This window comes from Dermacentor silvarum, chromosome 2 (genome assembly GCF_013339745.2).
Source record: "Dermacentor silvarum isolate Dsil-2018 chromosome 2, BIME_Dsil_1.4, whole genome shotgun sequence".
Taxonomy (NCBI): domain Eukaryota; kingdom Metazoa; phylum Arthropoda; class Arachnida; order Ixodida; family Ixodidae; genus Dermacentor; species Dermacentor silvarum.
The window spans coordinates 90,324,424-90,348,483 of NC_051155.1; the positions used below are offsets into that span (position 1 = coordinate 90,324,424).

The window sequence follows — 24,060 nt, forward strand, 5'->3', positions numbered from 1 at the left end:
CAGGACGTTTTCTTTTTTCGCTCTATACCTGGTTTTTGCACCAGTATACCCAGCGCCTCCCTATATGCCGCGACAACTAAGCGCTCCAGTATCCATCGCGGCACTGGACGCATAACCCGCCATGGCAATAGCTATAAGTCCCAGTGGCACTAAGTTTTGCAATATGATTACTAATCAAGCGCAGGGAGATCGACTCGGATTTATTTGACATAAATTGTAGCCTGTTACAAGGACCGCGAGGAGTCAATGCTGCAGTGTCTTCGTTAGCAGGGAATCAGGCTGACGCTTACGTCATTTCCCGGATGCTGCTGTTAACCAGAAAGGCTTCCCCAGATATCCTCGGCTACGTCCCCGTCAGCTGGCCTGCATAAATGTTCCCAATCGGTGGCATTGTTGCATTCTGAGATGATGACATTCAAGATCAGGTCCTTGCCATCTCTGAAGTGTTGCACGATGTCGGCTACGAACTGGAAGCCTCCGCCGCCGGTCACTGAAATGTCAGCAATTCTGTGCACGCTCACAGGCCTGCTCTCCATCCTGAGACGGGAGCGCTGGCCGACAAACTCGAGGCGGTAAACGAAGTTCACGGTCTCGATGCTAGGACCTATCATCAGTACCTCGGCGATGAAGCATGACTTGTCTTCGTCATCGGGGCACCTGCGCTTCAAGAGCATCAAGAGGAAGTCCTTGCGAAAGCAGGACAGAAGAGCGAACCAGCTGAAGTCCTCCTCTCGTTGAAAGTCAGGCACGGTGGCCACAACGTCCTCGTCTGCGCGAGAAACGAAAACACGCGGTGTAAAAAAAAGAAAGAAAAAAGTACGTATGCAGCACAAGCAATTTGTTCGGTTATACTCTTGCATATTTTATCGATACTGTAGCGATTTTCTCGATACTGTAACGGGCTAATAAATGTTAAATGATATCGCTCGGCGCAGGACGCGCCTGCAATGTGTCAGAAGAGACTCAATTCTTGTAGCTGATACCGACTGTGGTGCGGGTTGACGCCAAGCCTTGTGTAATCAGATTGCGCGCGCGATTAGAGTAGTGATGTACATTCTAGAACTTGCGCGAGCCCCTGCGAATTCGCTGGAAGGTTCAACGAGTCATGTGTAAACTGCGACGCGTCCGTTCCGCAAATCAGGTTTTCGACGATCGTCGACATTGTTCGCCGCTGTCGTTGCGCTTTGAATGTCCACTTGCATTTAGAGGCACGATTTAACCCAACAAAAAGTCAAGTTTTGTGATGCACAGTTTTATAGGCGAAAGCCTTAGATGGCTCAGGGGTCGAAGAATCTCCTACGTCCGTCGATACGGCACTAAAATTGTGTGCCACCAAAAAGTGACACCAAAACCCACGACCATTGGTGGGAGTCGAACCCACGACCTTAGGTGTTAATTAAGGCGAAGTTAATTAAGGCACAGTTAATTAGGATAGAGTTAATTGAGAACCTGGAACACTGGTAACCATGGTTATTCATAGAACGAGGCTCAACTGGCCGAGCTACTTGATGCGATGCTCAAAGGCGAGCGGCCGCGCGTTGTCGGCGACGAGACGCTAGAAGACGGCACAGTTTCGGTCTTGTAACAGCCAGGTTGTGCTCTTTAAACGCAATTTTAGCTCATTTCCAGTTGAGTCTCGGCTTTTATTTTTATTTTCAATAACAGTAGGGATACTGAACTTATCAACACAAGTGAAAACAAAAAAAAAACGATAATTTTTTAAGGAACTCGCGTTTTTCGAGTAGCATCTCCCCTTTATCTCGCCTACTGTAATGGTTTGACTGAGAAAGACATTCAGTTCGTTCTGTGGGACACGAGAAGATTGTTGTGCCATACATAGTTGCACAGCACTGGACACAGTAGCCAACCAATATTAAACTTCAGCCGAAACTAATGGCAGGAAGCATACTGCTAGGCGCATAGCGATTTATTCAACTTTTCGACAGTATATTTAGGGAAAAAATTGACAAATAAGAACAATAATGCACAGAAACTGTTGCACTGAAAAAATATGTGCCATACATAAAACACCATTCAATTCTAGAGAGGTATATGCAAGAACCATTTCGCAAACTTGAAAAACCAGTTGTTGTTGTTTGTTTGTTTTTTTTTCCTTTTTATAAACCTCTCTCCAACTTTTCGGTTTCACCAGAAATAATCAGCCAGCGATACACTTCCGATGCTACTCATTACACAGGGGACGTAAATTCGGGCGATCACTTTCGGAGATATCACTTTCAATCTGCGCTGATTAGCTGGCTGAGCAAAACCACTTGAATTATCCAACGCACCTTGTACTAAGTCACACGAAATTGAAAGTATTGCGAAAAGTGATAGTGCGAGAGTGCTACTACAGAACTCAAGCACAAATTTGCATCAAGATTTAATGTCATTATCTGCATCAGCAGCAGCAGCCTCTATGTCCCCTGGAAGGACGAAGGCCTCTCCGAGCGATCTCCAATTACCCCTGTCTCGCGGTAGCTACTTCCAATATGCGCCTGCAAATTTCCTAATTTCATCACCCCACGTAATTAACTGCCATGCTCAACTCGCTTCCCTTTCCTTGGCACCCATTCTGTAACTCTAATGGGCACCCGGTTATCTGCCCGACGCATTACGTGGCCTACCCAGCTCCATTTTTTTTTCTCTTAACCCCTTCAGTCACGGCGTACACATTTGTGTACGCGACTTATTTTCGCAATTTCTCTGCAGTGGTGTCAAGGAATAGATCGCGAACATTAAGCTTATAGTAACTTGAAAATTCCGCTTACCCTAACGCACCTGCATTTTATTTCTGAGTGCAATGTGTCACTATAGACGACCGCTTTGGTGAAGGCACTACCGTGTTTGACGGGCTGTTCGACGTGAAGTGGTTTGGTAGCAGCTGTGAAATAACTTTTTTTCCTTTCTAGTAATGCTTGCAGCGAATAATTAAATTGTGTATGTATTTCGAGCGGTTTACTAAATTTATTTTATGAAGAAACGTAATATGACTGACTGATCACTAAGCAGATATTCGATAACTCTATAATTATAATGAGTCATCATAATATGCACAAGGAGTCCTTCCACTACCTAGATTTGCTTTCAATGGAGCATGCAGTACCTTGGCGTAAATATTTGTAAATTTCATACATTTATCGAAAGTCTATCATAATTCGTGACTGAAGGGGTTAATGTCAACTAGAACATCGGCTATCACCGTTTGTTCTCTGATCCACACCGTTCTGTTCCTGTCTCTTGCCGTTAATCCTAACATTTTTTATTACATCGCTCTTTGCGCGGTCCTAAACTTGTTCTCGAGCTTCTTTGTTAACCTCCGAGTTTCTGCCCCCTATGTTAGCATCGGTAGAATGCAATGATTGTACACATTTCAACGAAAGTGGTAAGCTCCCAGCCTGGATTTGGTAATGCCTGCCCTATGCACTGTAAGCTATTTTTATTCGTCCGTAAATTTCCTTCTCGTGGCCAGGGTCCTCAGTGAGTAATTGACCTGAATAAGTTGACATAGGCTCTAAAGGCTGACTAGCGGTCAATAATTCTTATTTCCTTGCCAGGCTATTGAACATTATCTTTCTCTTCTGTATAATAATCTTCAACCATAGTCTTCAGTTGAGGTCCTGAATCATTATTTTGCAATTCATCCTCATTGTAGGTGAGCAGGACATTGTCATCTGCAAGCCGAAGGTTGTTGAGGTATTCGCCATTGATCCTCAGGTGTTGGGCAGGAGTGATAGCATTTACTACTACCGCTAATCGGCCCCTGATTCACGTTGCAGATTCACCGTCTACAATGTATAAAACAACCGTATCGGGATCGCCAGTGAACAGAAATTCGTGAAAAGTGGCGAGCGACAAAGCAAGGCCGCTGCGTACAGCCTGGATCATGTCCTGACAAGGCAAGACAGCGGGAGCTCATGACCATCGCACGGCCCATAAAAACAGCGATGCTCCGCGCGCACATCATTTAGGCAGCAGTGACAGCATCGACTACAACCGCTAATCAGCCCCTGCTTCGCGCGCACATCATTTAGGCAACAGTGACAGCATCGACTACAACCGCTAATCAGCCCCTGCTTGATATTACAGGTTGGCATATTTTCCTTTTTTTTAGCCTCTTTAGGTCACTTGTAGAAGTGTTGCTGCCACTACTGGTACAGTGTGTCGTGAAACGTAGGCACTTTGTCCACGTCGCCCTAGGAAATGTTGAAGAAAAGTGCTTTTCAAAACTTGAGGAGCTTAGAAATGAGAATCTCCTCCGAGAATCTCTAGAACGAAGCATTCGTCTGTTGTAACTTGACACCAGGACCGGGTTAGAAGGTACTTTATTATCGAGGCGCACGCTGCCAGCCTCAACTCAACAAGACGAAGAGAGCAAACGACAATACTCGAGCGCGTATATAAGCACTAGCTATCTCTCGGCACATGCGCAGCCAGCAGTAGTTTGCGAGCCCACAATTATGACGCGCGAACGGCTTATCGCATGGCGGATGACGTCACAACACCGTCCAGAAGAAAGAAATCTTCGGGCAGATATAGAAGACACGAAACGCGGCATGACATTCGTTAGCAATGGCCTTGACGAAGCTAGCAAGAGGCTTGAAGCCTCCCTGACGGAAATTAGGTTCCTTAAGAATAAAAAGTTGGGCAGGTGCTACACTCTTGTAACACAAGAAGGCGAAAGCCTGCTGCACATTAGGTAATGCATGAAGTTATACAATCGGGGTTAGACTTCTTGCAATTCACAACAAGCTGCAATGGGAAGTTCACGTGTGGCACTAAGGTGATCTCCTGAATGCCACATATTAACACTTAACGCAGTGCCTAAAGTGCAGCATGTTAGTGCACGCACACGGCCACTCCTCTAGTCTGCGATATTGCGGCGACGTGACATGTGCAATCACGCACGCACTAGGCACACATTTAGTAAGCCAGAACCGTGAAGCAGCTGTGACTTCAGGGAAACGTGCTCGTGTGGCACCCCGGAGGCCAGCGTTCAATTCCCACCCAGCCCGAAATGTACCAAGCTTTCTTTTCATAGCCACTAACTTACGTCAATTCCAATGTTTTTGCGGCGTCGACCATTTTTTAGTCAAGGCCCAATTTCGTCAAGGTCACCGCCAAGAAATCGCCAAGGGCACCGCCAACATAGACACCGAAGGCTTTCGCCTTAAAAATGAAATGCTCCGACCACAAGTGAGCTCAATTCAAAGGGGCCAGTTGCTTGCCAAGCTGACCTCGTGAAGTAGGAGCAATACTCGCGAAACCGGAACACATAAATCAAGGATATAATAGAAAAACCAAATCAATGCCTTTCAGATATCCTCAGAAGAATGTGGGCAGGTTGCACTAGTGGCACAAGGCTGGAGTAAACAGCGGAACTGGAGATCGACCTAGCTTCTTCCATGTTTTACTAGGCTTAGCTAAGTTTTGCTAGGAAATGCTAAGCGCTGCTAGGCACGGTATTCCGAATCGGCTGGCCGCCGAGCGCAGATTCTCGCTTGGCCGCGTAACGCCATTCTAGATGAGCGGCTTCTTCTTCGGGTGTCCGGATCTTCTTTGGTCGTCCCATGTCAAGGCTACATGTACTCGGTACACAGTCAACGAGAGTTCTGCCGCCGCCGCCGAACCGGGTTCGGCTACCGCCGGCGAGAAGTTATCTTTTCATCCACTTTCATTGCATCATTTTCTACATTCCAATTTCAACCACACTTAATTTCCCCGATGATTTCCTTGGCTTCATTTTCTGTTGGCTTTATGTGGTTATGTCTCGGAACAAGCATCTAACAAACCTCTCAACGAAGTTAGGTAAAGCACACTTACAAACCTACACAAACTTACATTAACGTAGAAAAAGGCATTTCGGTCTATCCAAAACACCTCGTTTCTAAACACACAGACAGGGGGGGGGGGGGGGGGGGGGCAGGGGGGTCTCGGCCCCCTCCCCCGGAGTTTTCCAAACCCTCTGTCTTTCATTCCCCCCCCCCCCCCCCTCCTCTTGCCTGTCACGGCCCCATCTACTGTTTGTTGCCAGCTTGCCGAATGCTTTATCAACAAAGAGCTGGTCATCAATTCCTCCCTCCCCATGTCGGGGGAAAAATTGGCAAGGACCCAACATGCGGAACTGCCCAACTTGAATCCTAAGTGTTTAGTCAGCAGCAGCTATTGGGACCTTAAACTTTCCTTCGCACAATTTTGTTGTCGTCGTGTCTGGAATGTCGAGAACACTTGCGACATAGTTGCAGGGGTGGCGGTAAACTGAAAAACGAACAAGTAACGCGCCGAGTATTTTGCAACCAGCGCATCCCACCCAAATCCACAAAGTTCGCTTGACTGTGTCACACTGGCATCCAAACTGTCTTAAAGGGACACTAAAGGCAAATATTAAGTCAAGCTAGAGTGATATATTAGTGCTAAAGAAAGTCTAAGTCGCCAATATTATCGCGTACAGAGCTTTAGTAATCGAGAAATTGAGGTAAATGCAGGACACGATTAGAGACTACCCCGCGACATTCAAGTACTAGCCCGATGACGAAGGCTGTCCTTATTATAACTCTGTTACTAGTACTCAACCACTCTCACTAAAGAGATCATGTATTGCATTACAAGACGAAAATGTGCTGCTAATCCAGTTCTATTGGATTAAAAAAAAAACAGCTCATTGGCGTTACCCTTGACAAGGACGCCACGGTGATTGAAAGGTTGTGTTTTCTCCACTCGGCGCCGCCCACGCTTTTGCGTTTCAGTATTTTCGTTATCGCGTAGTGCTGTGCTGGTTTTGATGGCTAGTGACACTCACACAGATTACGAGTAGCATAGAATGCCACATCCATGTGATGTCGCGGGATTCCCGTGGCGTCCATGACACTCGACCAAGAATTGTTTAGCACGCTCTGTCTTGGCTGCGTTTTCCATGGGCGCGCGTTTTCGTTGTGCGCAGAAAAACCATAGCGCCGTCTGTCGGGCGCCGTTTTAAGCGCGAGACACACGGTGCGATTTTGCGTGCGATCCGTCGTACGACGCGTCGGAGTCCGACTTGCCGCATACGACGATTCAGGACACATGGTACGAACGACGTGCGATGCGTAGCTCCGCCCACAACCGGCGGCCCTGCATGGACGCTCGGAATACTGCGGAACTTCGCAAAGTGAAAACAAACGTATTTGCACAGTTCTCTAGTTTCGCACAAACGATCACATAAAAACGCGTCTGTGCGAGCAGCGTAGACGTGTTTCCGCAAAGCCGCGTCCGCAGTGTGGGCTCCGTCGACAGCCGCCGATGGCTAGGAGCTGCCAGGCCTAGCTCGCTGGGCCGTCGAATCCGAGACCGGTGTCGCTTGCGACACGACCGCTTGTAGCTCGTAATAAACCTCCTACGTCGGTCAGCACAACGTGCACACAGTTATGTCGCGCTTAAATTGCGATACATTTGATTTTATCGGCGCGGACGAAAGCGAACGATCAAGCCAGGCGAGCTTGCGATCGCTGGGAGACGGTATATAGGCCTAGCTCGCTGGCCGTCGGATCCGGGGTCGACAGCCCTTGCGATCCGCCCGCAGCTCGTTATAAAGCGCCCATATTCGTCAACACAATCAACGTCTGAACATTTATGTCGCTCATAAGTGGCAATACAATTAGTTTTCCCGACGCCGTTGGTAGCGATGAGAAAACATGCCAGTCAGGCGAGCCGTTTCGCATAGACGACTGTTGCGGCGTCTGCGCTGACCGCTTCCTAATCGATACCACGTCAAAGATTTACTACTTAGCGCAACGTTTTATAACATACACAAATTTGAGTTCACTTCATTCTATAGGTTATTTCGTGTCAGAAACAAAGTGTACCCGATTTTTGTGACGCCGTCAACGGCAAAGAGGCCAGCGCCTCGACCAGGGAGAAAAAAAAAAAAAAACATCACCGGGACGATCGGAGCGCTTGCTCGCCGGCGCTGCCCCGCCGGCTTTACCACGTCACCATGACGTACACGCTGGCGGCGCTGTCATTGGCCGCGGCCGTCCGACCGATCGCACAGTCGTACGACTATATCCAGCAGGTTGGTCGCATGCGGCGGCGGCGGTCCGCCGCCGCCTGCAGGAGAATATGTTGAAAACTTGTTGAGTGCGGCGGCCGATGCGGCGCGTCGTACGACGAATCGCACGCAAAATCGCATCGTGTGTCTCGCCCTTTAAGGCCCAACCGCATGCACGCGATATTCAAGCGACAGCGACAAGCGACGCGACAGGAACACCCTGTCGTGCTGTCGTGTCGCGGCGTGGAGCAACCACATGAACGCGACATCGCGAAAAAGAGTAGCGACGGATTTACATTGTTGTGCGAATAAATGTTATCTTGCGCGCGTAAAGAAATCTCAATTGGATCAAAAGGTCAATGTTTTATCTAGACCTAGCTAAAATATGCTATCATCCCCAGAGAAAATCCGTCCCATGCATCCCCAGTGGAACTCCGTCCCATGCCGCCAGCGTAAGGTGCCGTGGCGCCATCTGTTGAGTAAAACTTAAAACACTTTCTCGGCTCTCGGTGGCGTCTCAGGCCTAACAGCGTCAAAAAAAAAAAAAAAAAAAAAAAAAAAAAAAAAACAACCGATCTCAATAATAACGACAAGAGAGCGCCGATACTTAGTCTTCAGCTAGCGATGAGGTGAAGCGATGACTGATTGTACTATTTATTTTTCGCTGTCACAGCAGAGAGCAAGTTGCAAGAGCGAATTCAGTTCGAAGCGGGCAGACTGATTGCTGCCATGTTGTTGTGCAATCGCTGTCCCCAGCGGATATCGTCGCGCTGACTTCCGGGCGACAAGCGGTATTTTCTGGCTGGCCAGAAACCGGCGACACGACCAGCGACAGCGACGGATAGCCCTCCGCGACGGCAAAACCTGTCGCTCGTCGCCGTCGCTTGTCGCTGTCGCTCGAAAATCGCGTGCATGCGGTTGGGCCTTTACTCACCGACGGCAGTAAAGGGCGGGAATGGCGTATGCAACTTCAACCCTCCCCCGCTCGGCGGCGGGTGATTTGAATTGCGCTAAAGGTGTGCGGACCCTTCAGACGCAATTTTCTCGTAACCCAAGTCATTTCTTGGCACGAATCAAGCGCTACAAGGATTCTAGAATGACATTTAAAGCATCCGCGCCGACTTAGTATTTGCCTTCAGTGTCCCTTTAGGGCATGGCGTGTACCGCCTACAACGCGCGCAAGAACTAGAATAGACGTGTAGAATGAAAGTATCCATTTGCTCGGCGTAGTTGTAGCACCAGGCAACGGCGTCGATGCGACCGTGTGGCTGCTCAAACTTTCACCGCAACTAGCAACCTCAATTACTGTAAAGGAACGTGATGTCTCGACTTAGGTAGCCGTCGGTGAGGCACATAGCGTGCAAACAACTCCTCTGGCGGGCGGCACTGAGGGTTGCGCTCTCGTCGCAGTGGGGAAAGCACTGCAGAGAATCCTGTGCCCTGAACACCGCCTGGCCGCAGTGACGCGCCGTGCAAATAGCGCAGCCGCGTCCCCAGCCGTCGCGTGCGCCTTCGCAGCGTTGCCACCGACGGACAACTGTTAGCCGATACGCTCGAGTCTCCCGAGCTTGACAAAATGCCGCGTGCTGCCGTCCTCCATGCCCAAAAGTGGAGCAGGTGGCATTTCCTGGTCAGGAACCGGAACAATAATCAAAGCCCACCAGTTGGTAAGGTGGTGGTTCTTGTTTTTCCAGACTCTAAGCAGGGGACAGCACCAAAGCCTGTCCCCATTTGCGCGTCCTATGAGGAAATTTGAGCCACACCGGCTGGGCTGTGATTATAACGACCCCAGCCGTGCTGGTCGCATTGAGTTCCTTTTGGGAGACGACAGTGAGGGGGGAATGTCTGCGCATACGGCCAATAACGGCACATAACTCCGAGCATGTCGATCCGACGGATCAGGACGTATCTCCTTGCCTACCGTGTCGACTGTGCCATTGTGAGATAGAGAAGGAAACGACAGGCCGTTTCCGCCGAACGTTTGCTCGACTTTTGCGCCGTGGTCCTCTCTTCCTTGGTTTCTCATTGCCCGCACTGCCTTGTGCACTTCGTCCTTTACACAGCGTATTTATTTCGAGCGCATACTCTGCATATCAGAAGGAGTACGAAGAAGTTCCAACGTTGTTTTATGAGAAAACACAGCGGCTTTGCAGATCTTCTTAAGGAGTCCAGGGGCATGTCACAACAAAGTAGGTAAATATTCTGGCCGTGTCAAATCTATTTACTCCCGTCAAATAAGCTCTATCATTTTACTCAGGTGTGTATTTCCCAAATGTTCTCACTCTTTATTTCAGCAGAACTCCATTCCCTCGTAGCAACAAAGCTATATACATCAAAAAGTTAGAAGCTACACGTGGATAAACCTAAAAATTAAACAAACATAAGTTATGGGGCCTTACGTGCCAAAACCAAGATATCGTCACCTTGTAGTGACGGCGAAGAACGCAGTAGCAAAACAGCGAGTCACGAAACTTACTCTTTGTTGGGCAAACTTGTGCCCAGAAAAAGCAATTGACACTCATAAACCACAGCTACAACGGCGAGCACAGTCGGCGATCGTCGAAATCTGATGTGCGAGTGAAGGATCGTGCGCGTCGGCTATCTTAACATGACTCGTCGAAGACTCCAGCGTAATCGCCGGTGCGCACGTGTCTTCCAGAAGGCGCAACACTATTCGCGTCACGCCTACAATTTGATTGCACAAGGTGTGGCGGCAGCATAGACAACAGATAGAAACAACGACAACATTCGAGAAACCACCCACGCATGCAGGCGCTTCTTCCACTGAGCGATAACTTGAAATTTGTTAGCGGGTGAAAAGCGGTCCCCGGAAAAAGGATAAACAAGTGATCAACAATGTAAACTTGTCAATATGATTATGAGGCACGTCGTAGTGGAGTAAAACGGATTCATAGACAGTTTTAGTTTCACGTACGTTGAAACACTACGTACACCCGTGAGCAAAAATATACGGAACAGGGATTGCGCGATAAAGACGATTTTTTCAACGGCCTGCGAGTGAAACTTGAAATTGAGGACTGCAGTCCAAACTTGGCTTTGGGAAAATTCCAGTGTAGTCAATTTCAGTTTCTGTGGGTTAATACGAAGAAATTCAGTTTTTTTGGTTACCCTGAGGTCCGAATACTTTTGCTCACGAGTGTACGTAAGTAAAGATCGTGTGGGATACAAGTGTGCGTGCGCCGAACGTAGGGAGTACCGCCTCGATTCATGCACACACGTGAAATCCGCGCAATTTCGTTGCGCGCCCCACGTGACGTGACGGGCTCTGCGATCTACCAGAGAGAGAGAACGTATAGCCCAAGATAGCACGGACGCACAGTTCGCGAGGTACGAGAATCAGGCGTTGACTCCGATTCCGGCTCGTGTTGAACAAACTTGGCTGTACTAGCGTTCATATCTGCCGGCAGAGGGGGGCGGGGGGCAGTAGGCACGTGGAGGCAACGATCTTTTGACCCTTTTCGTGGAGCAGTTTGCACTAGAGGAACGAGATGGTGATTTTGGCTGCGCGCCATACGTTGCCTCAGTGAATGCGCACGAATACGAAACCATTACTGCTGCTGCCATGCTACTGTGCAATCGGCTGTCGGAAATGCAACTGTGTGTTCGCTAATGCACTGGGCCGAATTCATGCAGCAAAATGTGTTACGATAATGGGAATACGTGTGCGGTATATTTAGCAGCAAAAAATAGTGATTCGCATGTTAAGTAATGGACTCAACCTGTGTCGCCTTTTCTACATAAGGAGTGCCTGTGTTGCCGGCCCTTCGCGATGCGCTGCTTTGCTCGAGGATAGAAAAAGATAATTTATCCGCCAGTGCTGTATAGCTAACCTCCAATATGAGGACTTCAACTCCGGAACGTCGGCACTTAAGGGTGAGTAACGCTTGTTACAAAAGGAAGTAGCGCCACTTACTGGCATAGTAAGTTTCTCGCACGTTATCTACACATATCCACCCCCTACTCGCACGCACACTTAATCAATGCGCCGAAGCATGAGTGACGGCGACTGCACCGACCAGACACGAGTGTTGGCAGCTGAACGTTTCGTAACGGTCCGCAGAGTAAGCGAGGGACTAGCGATAATACGTCTTTGCTACAATTTAAGCTACCACAAAGTACAGAACGTTTACATTCCAAGCTTTGTGCGCAGCAAGAACAAATCTATCGCAGCAGAGCACACCCACGAGCGATTAAGCTGAAAATAACCAATCAGATAGGGGCTGCACCAAGGCACTTTACCGAGTGAGAAACAGGAAAAGCCGCTGTTTCGAAATGTTTGCCAAATAAAGAACGAAGAGCATATTGATCCTGATTTAATTCATAAACGGAAAGTTTATACACCACATTTCTACGCCCCGCTTTTAGTACAAGGACCGTATACGCTGCTCGCGTCGTTTGCATAAAGCGTACTGAGCTCTGAAAGCACTTACATGCCTTCCAAAGCTGTGGCCAAAGCTTCGTGTCGTCCACAGCACAGCCACCGTCTACGATATGCGTCGAAGCGCAGGTTTGCTGCGGCACACCCGCATCACGCGCTTGCATTGTAAACACGGAGGCAACGGAGGTAGCTGAGGCAAGCAATGGACGCGTCACCACGTGATCAAACATGGCAGTGGCCACAGGAGAGCCAGGAAAAGGGTCAACAGGTTTGCCAGTCATCAACCCACACACTGTTGCGTACGCGAAGCTATAAGGTTGCCACGCATGCCAAGGCTGGAACGACCACGCTTGCCACGGCCGGAATTTGATTCCGCAACCTCGGGCTTTGAAGCGCCACGCCAGAGCCACTCCGCCACTGCGGTGGGACGGTTAACCTTGATACATGGGACATCACTACTGCAGTTTCTCATTGACTGGCTGTATTTTCGGGACATTAAAGGCCATCAATTAAAATACTTAACAAGTGCGCACTTATTCCGAACTGAAAGTAATATAATTTATTAAAGTGTCACTCACTCTAATCCTCGCTGCGGACGCAATGCGATCGTTTGTGAACTTACCTTGAAATTTTGGTATGAAGCTGTGATTCCGAGCAATGTGAGTGGCGACGTCTTTGAGTGGACCGTTCCATGTGCATGACGTGGCACCTAGCACGCAAGGACACGGCCTGCAGCCAGTACATGGAACGATTATTATTGATTTCATTATCGCAGAGATTCGAACGCTGTAGGTAGTTTACATGTTTACCAACAACTAACGAAGGACACCTTCTCTCATTCACGTCTAATGAACAGTATGAAAACTCAATCGGTATATCTCCTACAGAGGTCGATCATGAAGGCCATTCCATTAGTCGTACAAACAACTGTGATTGTAACCTTAAAAAATCTGAAATGTGCATTCTGTCGGTATAATTTTTGAACATATAGAAGCTCGATTTGATTAGATGAAGAATTGACAGGTATAAAGTAATCTGTACAATGCGCAAAGGTTTATTTATAGACGTGGGCGAATATTCGAAATTTAGAACACGCATCGACTAGTCCCTCCTATTTGATTCGAATGTATTCGGCACGAGAATTCACCATTCGAAATTTACGAATATTCGTTTCTTTTGAATGCGAGGAAATAAATGTTAACGCTTATTCGGTCCGACTGCAAGGAAGACCTTTGCAAATGGTGAGCGTTTGGAAATAATATTCTACCGTGAGAACGTCAATTCAACTATTAGGCTTCAGCCCGAGCATGGCGTCAGCGTATGTAACTCAGGTAGTAAAGGAACTCTCGCATTTAAGTTGGGCGCTCACTTCTTACTGCAAGGAGAGTTCATAGCACACCATTTGTTCTCAAAGCATATCCTTTACAATGTCATGTCCTTGTAGCCAGTAAAGGATGTGCTCGATGGAAGACACACGAGTAACAATAACGCTACCTGCCGGACCCGCTTCGCGCTCGCAGTCGGCAGCGGACACTGGACGCTAATCGAAGTCACCAATTTAACCGGCGTGTTTGAAGGGTGTTCATGGTGGGCCGCAAGATGTTCTGAAGGCAGAACTGCATAAAATACGTCCGATAAACGTTCCACGGGTCTCAAATACGGCACTGAACCGTCGTTATTTATTCGATAGCTCAAAATTGCGATATGCAGCGGACTAGATGACAATAAAGCATTATTCCGAGCTCTACCGAAGTGTTGCGGCGCGTGTACGCTTCCGCGCTCAGTATATACGGGGTGATCGTTTTTAAGCTCTGCTGAATTTTTATAAATCGCCTGTGGCAGATGGCATAATTCTGGTCCTTGAGCTGAATATTCGAAGAGGCGGACGTTGCTAGCACGAAAAAAATCAAAACACATATTGACTAATTAACAAACATTCAATAATACCTTCCTAATTAATTACTTTATTGCACATATTGCAATTTACGAATGGCAGCCGGTGAGCTTGAAAACACCACACCCGTGTACTTAGATTTAGGTGCACATTAAAGAACCCCAGGTGGTCCAAATTTCCGGAGTACAGCCCCCACTACGGCGTGCCTCATAATCAGATCGTGGTTTTGGCACGTGAAACCCCATAATTTTTTTTTTTGCAAGGCGTATCCACTTGAAATGAGTCTCCAGGATGCAACAGTTTCGAGATATTGGGTTCTATAACGTAAAATTATTCCAAACTGTCTTGATTCTGAAATTCTGAAATTTCTGCAATCAGCCTCCACGATTGGTCAAAACATTTCCGGGCCCCTCCCAACTTCGCCTGTCTATCACGCGACGTCATAAAAACCGCGATAGCTACCCATCTGATATAACGTGTACACACTGATTATGCATGATTAAACCGCACAAAATAAAAATAATCATTCCTGATTCGACGCCTTTTCACCATTAGCCCTCTGCGATTGGTCCAATGTTTTCTGGCTACGCCCACTTCGCCTGTCTGTCACGTGACCTCACAAAACCGCGAAAAGTCACCACGTCAAAGTGATGAGTACGCGAAAAAAAAGGCACTAATATGCCGAACAAAACTGAAAATTTTTCTGAATAGCCACAGTCTGCCCCGTTCCGAAAGGAATAGAACATGGCTGCCCGCCGATCGCTCAGGCCCTCGCTACTCGCACCTGCCGGTGAGCATGTATTTATCTGCGCATGATAAACCTTTTTGCGTGGCAGTAAAACGTTATCGAGCACTTTCGGCATGCATAAGACATCGCTCTGCCAACTCTTCCTTGCTGAGGATCCGTTTTAGCGGCATTCTTATCCTTCCGTTGCACGCCGCCGCGATTTTCGACCGGCCACCGCAAGCTAAGTAAGGCGAAGCGGACCAATCGGAGAAGCCGGCACCACCCTCTTCATGCGGTTATCTATTTTCACTCTGCTGCCTCGGCCCCATCGAGACCCTTTCCACTGGAGTGTGCTCCTCGCCTCTTGTCAGCCAATTAGATAAGAAAAATCGATGAGAGTAGGCAATGTTATTGGTTTTGAAAGCAAACAAAGGTGACCTCCTATAAACGAGGAGAGTGTTTGATTGGGTTGTTCAGACAACGCTGCGGATCACCAGCCGATGCTTGCGTCGGTGGTTACATAAATTTGACGTCAGGAGTTTGGAATCAAAACAGTTTGGAATAATTTTACGTTATAGCGCCCATTATTTCCCATAGTGTGGGACGAGAAACATGGACGTTCCAGTTACTTCCGTGCTTCTATGCATATCAGACTGTTTTGTTAAAAAAGTGTACAAAACACTGCATTTTTACGCTGACTTTGATGGGCCATATCTTCAAACTGGTGTTACTCTGGAAATGCATTCAAGGGGAATACACCCCTCAAACTCACCGGCTACAATTTGTAATTGCAGTAAGTGCCGAAAAGTACGAATTATTAAAGAAGCTAATGGGATAATTTTTTTTCAGTTCATTGAATATGTATTCCAGTTTCTCTAGTACGTAATGTCCGCATTTTCTAATAATCCATCTCAAGGACTAGAATTATATTATCTGAAACAAGCGATTTTGAAAACTTCCGTAACACTTAAAAATGATTAAGCCGTACAACCGAGAACTGTTACCTCAACGAAGTCTCCTTAAATAGTGCGTTATCCTTGAGCTACCATAGATTCTCAGGGTGATTGAACGTCAGAGCGCCCATGTTCAGCTGTAGTGAATATAACTGCACGCCACCTCGCCCGAGGCTTGCGCAACATCCGGAACCGTGCTTCTCCTCACACCTCCACTGAACAACCCCCAATGTCAGACTATCCACAAAAAGAGCAAAAACACCATGTGTTTCCAGCGTCTTTCATACGGTTTTTAACCCACATCATCCATAGCTTCAACAGTGCCACGAGTGCATGCGATCAGCCATGATGTGTAGGGCTACTTCGACGTTTGAGGAAGCCTGCTTGCAGAGTAGCCCAAATAACAACACTCGAGTGCCCCCTTTCTGTAGCCTTGTCACCAGTGCCGCGTTACTGTGGGGGAAAAAAATGAAACACTGCAGAGGCTTGCTGCGTAGCAGTCTTTTTCTCGATAGTGGTGTACAAACACAAATGCAATGAACTGCCGTAAATAGGTCGAACACGAACATAGGTCGACCTCCTTATATCGAAGAACAAAAAACCTTCATCATGACAGACCTTTATTTACCGTAAGCTCGGTTACTAAATCTCGCGAGTCAGTGCCACAAGCTGCATCCTGGACAGAACTGCCAGCAAAGTCGTCTTCGTCGCATGCTTCGCATGAGTCCTCGGCACCAGAAACGACGGCGTTGGTGCTGTCGAGTGCGTTGTACAAGCAGCGTTTCTCAAAGCCAGTGCGAAAAACCTCCATCCTGGCCTTACGGCAGGCGCGATGGAGGAACTCGGTTAGCTGGGCGCCTTTGCAAGCTTTGTTTACGAATATAGGTCGAGATTCTTTGGTCACTAATGGAAATCGGTAGCTCATTTTGGGTAACATTCTCGAAAAAAAAAGAGCAGATTTAGCATAAAAGGCATGCGCTGTCGGTGTTTTGTTTCATGACAATTGTTTGTGGGCGGTCACTCTGAAAATACCGATGAATAACTTTGTAAGAAATGCAAGACAAAGTGTGAGCAACTTTAGTGGTGAAATATATTTGGAGGTCCTGCGCGGTTGGGGATGATTTTCTCGGCCGCGGGCGGCATTGCCGACGCCGATGCCGGATTTTCTGCGACACGGGGCCCTAAACGCTGGCTATGTGACGGAACGGGTACACGTCGTTGTCGACACTGTTAGTGAGAGGCGTGCGAGAGCCCAGAGAGGGTCGGCGGCCTCTTCCTCTTCACAACCACAATCTCTCTCTCTCTCGGCACAGGCGGCAGAGGCCGGCAGGGCTGCTCGCATGCGCCGCAGTGGGGGAGCGCGCACGCACACGCAAAGTCTAGGGTGCCTCGATGTCCTCCTCGCTCACCGCTCCCTTTCCACTGGGAAGTCGCGTTGGCTCTCCGCCGTGCGTTCGCTCCCCGTGAAAGCGCGCGTCCCTCGCCCTCACGCGCTTTCACTTGCACATACAGCATACGGCCAATGAAAGTTTATTTTTTTTTCTTCTATTGCCGGACGCGACCATCGAAGAGCGAGCCCTTAACAGCTTCGCTGTAAAAAATGTAAAAAAAGAAACATGGTACTTTGGATAACAGGGCGATGAAAGGGAATAGTTGGTGGCTGTTAATATTTGTACGCCTGAATACCTAAATAAGTTCCTCGAGATCTTAGGGATATCAAGTTTTTTTTTTATCAAAGAGAAACATTGCATAAACGTTTTCGTTGCTTGTTCGCAACACAAATAGGTAGTTGTCAGTTGTTGCAAACGTGCCAGAAACCACTTAAGAACAACGTAACACTGAGTCACTTCTGTATACGAAAGTACAGGGACACCTGTGTACGCTAATTACTGTTGCCATCATGTGCCCGCCCAGTTGGAAAGTAGTGGGAAGCTCCTGCACAAAGTGACGACACTCTGTGAAGTTCGTCTAACGAAAATGAGCGAGCAAAGCGAAATGACACTGTTGACGAATGAAGGTCAATGTCAAACTTGCCGGAATTTGCAGACTCTTTCGTGTATGGACTTGAACCGGAGGGAGAGTTTAGCAGGACAGCCTTCGATGCTGTACTTGCAAGGCCACCTCAGGTCTTGGCTCTCTGGCTCCCAGGGAAACATGGCAACCTTACCTGCATGTCAATAGCACCGTTTAATTTACAAGAAAAACAGTCATTTGCTTCAGCAGAAAGTTTGAATGCGTGTCTTATGAGCCCACGCCTTCTTTAATGATCAGGTCCGATATCGCTGGCGGGCGAACACCATAATTAGCTAATTGAACTACCAAGTATTTTCGTCAGTACACATCGTATTTGTTGCAGCAATTAAGCCCAGATGTAATTGGACAAATCCACCTCCTTTGGGAGGGTATCTCTCCATGTGCGTGCGTGTGACGTCATTGTTTGCGCCGTACCAATGGGCGAGCATGAAGCAGACGCCGTTGTCAAGCAGCGATCTCGCTCGCATGCTCGTCCGATGGTGAGGCGCTCATGGTCACGCCATTAGTACCGAAAGTCGGGTCAGTTGGTATAACTGCGTACTTTAACTGCGTACTACTACTATAATAACAAGCGCTTGTCCCGCGGCCTCCTTCGTCTTTCTGTCTTGTCCTTTTTGCGCTGTAACAAAATGCGGTCACGGCATACATGGGCGTCTGCTAAGGGCGTGTCAGTTGCGCTTTTCGGGAATCAGATTCGTTTTAGAGCACAGTTCTTAGGCACCCGTTTCTGCAGCGAGCCTCGGCGTCCCTCGTAACGGAGCGAACGAGTACAGCGATCGAAGGATGAAAAAGCGAACGCGGGGCGCAGCGGGGGATGAAAGACGGCGACAGTGAAAAGAACGCGAGGAGGAAAGCGGAGGAGGAGGGGACGACGTCGAAGGCGTGAGAATAAATGCGTAGTTCCGTGCAAGACGGGCTCTGCGGCGACGATGGCTACGAGATGGCGCCAGAGTAGCGCGCGTCGTCTGTTCGTCGATGACGCCACCAATACCATATATGGTGGTAACAACAAATCACTGCATGAGCGGAGGTCTGTCTGCGGCGGCTGCTGTGAGTCGTGCCCACGCGTCACCCACGCGTTTGCAACGTGCCGCACGAGATAGATCGTCCGTGCCGGCCAATATATCGCGAAATGCAAACACGCATATAGTTGCGCTCAAATTTCGCATTAGGGAGTATCGTAATCGTCGGTGATTTTTTTTCGGGGGGGGGGGGGGTGAAAGTGGTCGAAAAAGTATTACGCTGTAGAAACTGGCGGCGTCAATGGTTTGTTCTCCTAGGAACGGTAATAAACTCCTCGGTGGCGGCCTTTAGGCTTACCATTGGCATCCGTAGTCTAGTTTTGCCGTTTTAGAAGTTACCCTAGTTTTCCTAACTACTTGACTATGTACTACCTGGAGTCATGTTAAAATTTACGCTTGAGATGATTCCTAAACGAGTCACCTAAATATTGAATCTTCCCTCTATCGAAGAATATCGAGCTCATTTCCTGAAATTCCCTGTACACACCACATGTATAAATGTCGTCGCAGGCTTCAGCAGAGAAAAGCGCCTACTATGATTTCGCGGTATTTACGCAGCTAATACCTGTGCGCCTCTTAGAAGAAAAGCTGTGCAGATTCCATGCAAAGTAGGAATGCATGCCATTCGAAGCATTCTGCAGATACCTGGCTATCCAGTAATGTTTTAGAATTCCTCAACACGTTACTAGATGGACCAGCGTGTTTGTATTAGCTGAATAGTTGTGCGTTTGACGCAAGCGTACGTGTGTGTGATGACAACAGCACGACGATGACCACGTCGAAGTCGATCGTATGACAGCAATGGCATGATGCTAATGCGGACGTCCAACGCTAATTTATACATGCCTATTTGTTGGGTTCTACATAGGTACTCAATTGAGTTAGCGGTAGAAACACGAATCTTGGACGTGGTCTTGAACCACGGATGAAGATTATTTAGGAGTAGAAACTCCCGTCAGCGCGGGCGCTCGTGTGCGACCAGATAACGTCACATTAGTATGCGCCATCGGGGGCGCATGCAGTGGCGGCGCCTTGCGGCGCGTCATACAAGCAGCAGCAAAAAAAAAAAAAGAACAGAAGCCCGGTGCTGCTCCGGCGCGTTCTCTTCGGCGGCGCCCGTGTCTCCCGCTCAAAGCAGACAACACGGGCGTTCGCGTCAGCGTGCACGCCTTAACGTTGTTTTTGTGGGCTTTTAAGTGAAACAGCAACTGTTCTTGTCGGTGTCTGTTCGAGGGCCGTAATACTTACAGCGCTGATACATGCAGTGTACCCTTGTTCGGAATTTGCTAGCCTAAGATGGGACGCAGGTGGGACGCGTGAGTGCCCTCAGTAGAACTTGTGGAGGCGCGCGGCTGACAAGGAGGATTGGCGGCCGAACGGGAGCAACGTGCGCGGCCGCGAACGGGAGTAACACACATGAGCGGTTGCCCTGGCAACCAAGACGGCAATAATTTCTTTCTCGGCCGCCAGGTGCCGCCAGCATGATAGTGGCTCCGCGGGCTTGTGACATTTTCTGGTCGCCGCAACTGTCGGAGTTTCCACTCCTGAAGGTTTCTTGCTCCGTGTCTTGAACTAAGCGTTTTACCAGTCGTACGTATACCTATGTTTATGTCATGTGCTCTATGTTAAAACGACAATGACATTTGCACTCCGAAGAATAAATATTAAAACATGGTTAACTCGACATCATGAACACGTATTTTATACAACATCGCAAAGCTTCTGCGTAGCGTTATCTGTTACAAGAAAAGTACTGGGGTTTATGGGTCGATCCCAGAAATAGTGTGGTAACACTGTTAGCGTAACTTTTTAATTAGTTGTCTACTTACTGCCTGGAGTCACTTTAATATTAACGCGTCTATTGTGAAAGCAGTCCCTAGTAAATCGCTTAAATATGACACGTTCCCTATATCTAAGGAATACCAAAGTCATTTTCCGAACACGAAATCTAAAAAATCACCGCCCCTTCCACTCCGCGAAGATGTTCTAACAGCGAAGCTGTGTTAGTTACACCGACTGTTACATGTGTATGTGTTGCACGTGATGCAACTGCGGTAACACTAGTAAACACAGATCTGCAACAGGAACTTATATCGAAACGTTGCGAGGCGAGAAGAGGCAGCGACTTCCGACGCTACTCGATGAGTGTCCAGTTCTCTGGTTGAAACCTTCTGAGCCGCCGCCAGAGGCATCGGCTGCAGTCACGGACACCGCGCGCGTTCGGCGCTAACGCGGGGAAACGCGGACGGCGTCGACAACAGCTCCATGCGTTGCGCGTTATCTGAAAGGCCGCGCCGCACAGAAACACCTTCTCTTATCACCTGTCCTCCTCGTACCAAGCGCAGTCCCTCATAGGTCGCCTCCTCCCACGCCTCTCCTCTTCTACTGGTTACGTGACCTGCGCTCTCCGGACGCGGCTCTCATCCTCTCCTGGTCACGTGGCCTGTATGACGCCGGACAGATGGTGAAGGGTCGACTAAGTTCGCTGTTAAAATGTAGTTCGAGGGTTAAGCAGAGAATAACGCCTCATGATTTCGCGGTATTTGCGCAGCTTACCCCTGTGTGCCTCTCAGGAGAAGCAAAATATAATACGCAGATGCATTCCTCTGTTGATTCTTACGAACGGCAAAAGTATGAAGGCAGTATTAACAGAGAGTCCATACAACAAATACCGTGCTCGGTAAGTTAGTCTGTTCGTAGTGACGCGTAATACAGCGATTAGACTCGCTGAAACTCAGCTGAACCGCTGGCCTTTCCTTGCAAGGCTGTCTACTTCTCTGGTATATGAATGTTTGTAAGGTCGCGCCATATTGCCATTACTTCTAATGTCGATGGACCATCGCGTCCGATCGCTATAATAATATCTATTATACAATTTCCAGCGTGAATATATTTTGCGAATCCTCCCAGGACGTTCCTGACCGTGGCTGCTGGATGCTGCTACTGTCTTGCCCAATAGAATGTACTAAAAATTGTGCAGATGCCACGCTCTGTGGGAATCGTTTCATCGTTTATACTAGGTAGCGGTTGAATGGTCTTCTTGACTGAGGACACAACTGCAGTCAACCAATACTATCACCCACCTTTCATAATGAGAATGACGCTCAATTCGCGAACTAAACATGTTTCACGCGGATTTGCAGGTGCCGCACAAACAAATATCTCTAAATTTCGTCTCCCATTCAGAAATATCATACAAGACAAAATGCCCTTGCAAACAACTTGTAACCGTTGTTATGACCATAAGCAGAATTTTCAACAAACGAGATATACCGGCATACAATGTACCGTAATATACGTCTTGTTGCCAAGCTGTTGGTGGTGTCGTAACTTGAAACCCATGCTTATCTGTCCCCTGTTTTCAGAAATGCATCTTAACTTGAAGATCATACTTGAATTGATGTAAATGACGCCTGACGTGAACGTACCTAAGACGCTCATGGCGTTTCTTTAGGTGCGTTCACGACAGGCGTCGTATAAATTAACTCAAGCGTGACTTCAAGTTAGGATGCATTTCTGGATACTGGGTTTGTCCAAATAGCGCCTGGCATGAACACGACGACGGAAATGCGGTGAACGTCTTAGGCATGTTTACGCCAGGTTTATCTAGGTCAATTCAAGTATGCGCTGAAAGATCATTTGCATTTCTGAATACAGAAATAATACTCCTGGGCCGCGATTTTATAGCGATGCCTGATGACTATTATATACTAGTCTTATCATCCACCGTACACGGCCGGCTGATCCCGTTGATAACGCGAGCGCATCGTCGCTCTGACCACTGACAAAGCGCGATAAGCGCGAAAAGGCAGTATTATCGGAAAGGCATCGCTACAAAATAACGGCCCTGGACCGCCAGCAGACCCAGGTTTCTTTCTTGCATCAGGCGCTTGACCTGGTTTTGCTTGTGACGCGCCCTTACACCACGCAAATTAAGCGTACCGACGCGTAGTGGTCAGTATACTAATCACGAACATTGTAAGCACGAACAAACAGTACAACGCTTACCGGCAATCAACGTTGCAGTGGGAAGACCGGGGTAATACTTGCGGCGTCCCTGACCCAGAACTGGCGACGATTACGCTGAACGAACTTCGGAGACGTATTTATGCTCTTGGCGCATCTGACGCGACGCCGCTGACGCTCCCGGCGTTTATGCTTGTGTCATTCGGTGCTTTCCGTCGGCAACTCTGCGATGCCCGTTCGAGAACGCTTCCCACATGCCGCGGCGGCCACTATAGCGTCTGCTTTGTCATCTGCCGCACTGATCTCGGTCCTTTTCGCTTGCTAGACTTATGAGCTGTTGCAGTTGCGCCCAGCGTGTTTCGGCTAGCTCCTTAGTTGCCTTCATCAAGTTCTGGCTGTCCGGCATCTTTCTCGGTATCCGTCAACCCTTCGAAATCTTTGGAATTGCTATTTGGAGCAGATTTCTCGGCTTCCTCTAGTGCAATAAGTTGTCTTGGACTTCCTCTGTTAACGTTAGCGCAGCTTTTGCGCAATCCTGGCTTTCCTGTCGTATTTTTTTTTTTTTCATTCTTTGCTGACCAGCTAAGCACCACCCTTTTTTTCGAAAAAAAAAAATAGCAGTGGCTTAGCTCGGCTATGTCAGGATATACGTGGCATGAGCGAAGGTTCAGCTGGCTATTAAATGTGAAGCATTTCTTGGCGAACATTTGCTACTTTGACAGTATCTATCTATCTATCTATCTATCTATCTATCTATCTATCTATCTATCTATCTATCTATCTATCTATCTATCTATCTATCTATCTATCTAGCAGCCTACGACTTTGTGCTCTCATGGTCCTTTCGTTAACTTGGTATGTACCAAAATTGGCATACCATGAGAAGAGTATATGACGAACATAAATATGTCATGACATGCATCTCATGTAGGTCATGAAACAGCCGCCTACGTCTTGGCGCTCTCATGGCCATTTCGTTAACTTGGTAGGTATGAAAATTGGTATAGTATGACAGGAGTGTATGACGAACATAAGTGAT

At 48.0% G+C, this 24,060-nt stretch overlaps 1 protein-coding gene across 1 annotated transcript; it reads right to left on the reverse strand.

Annotated features, from left to right (window-relative positions):
- Window positions 1–187: 187 nt before the first annotated feature.
- On the reverse strand, window positions 188–23,297 carry LOC119441611 (E3 ubiquitin-protein ligase Siah2). The gene is made up of 4 exons (XM_037706217.2): window positions 23,064–23,297; window positions 18,034–18,166; window positions 13,048–13,154; window positions 188–769 (listed from the first exon to the last, which is right to left on the reverse strand). The coding sequence occupies exons 2-4, from the start codon at window positions 18,153–18,155 to the stop codon at window positions 312–314; spliced, it is 687 nt and encodes a 228-aa protein (XP_037562145.1). The 5' UTR covers window positions 18,156–18,166; window positions 23,064–23,297; the 3' UTR covers window positions 188–311.
- Between the last annotated feature and the right edge of the window lie 763 nt (window positions 23,298–24,060).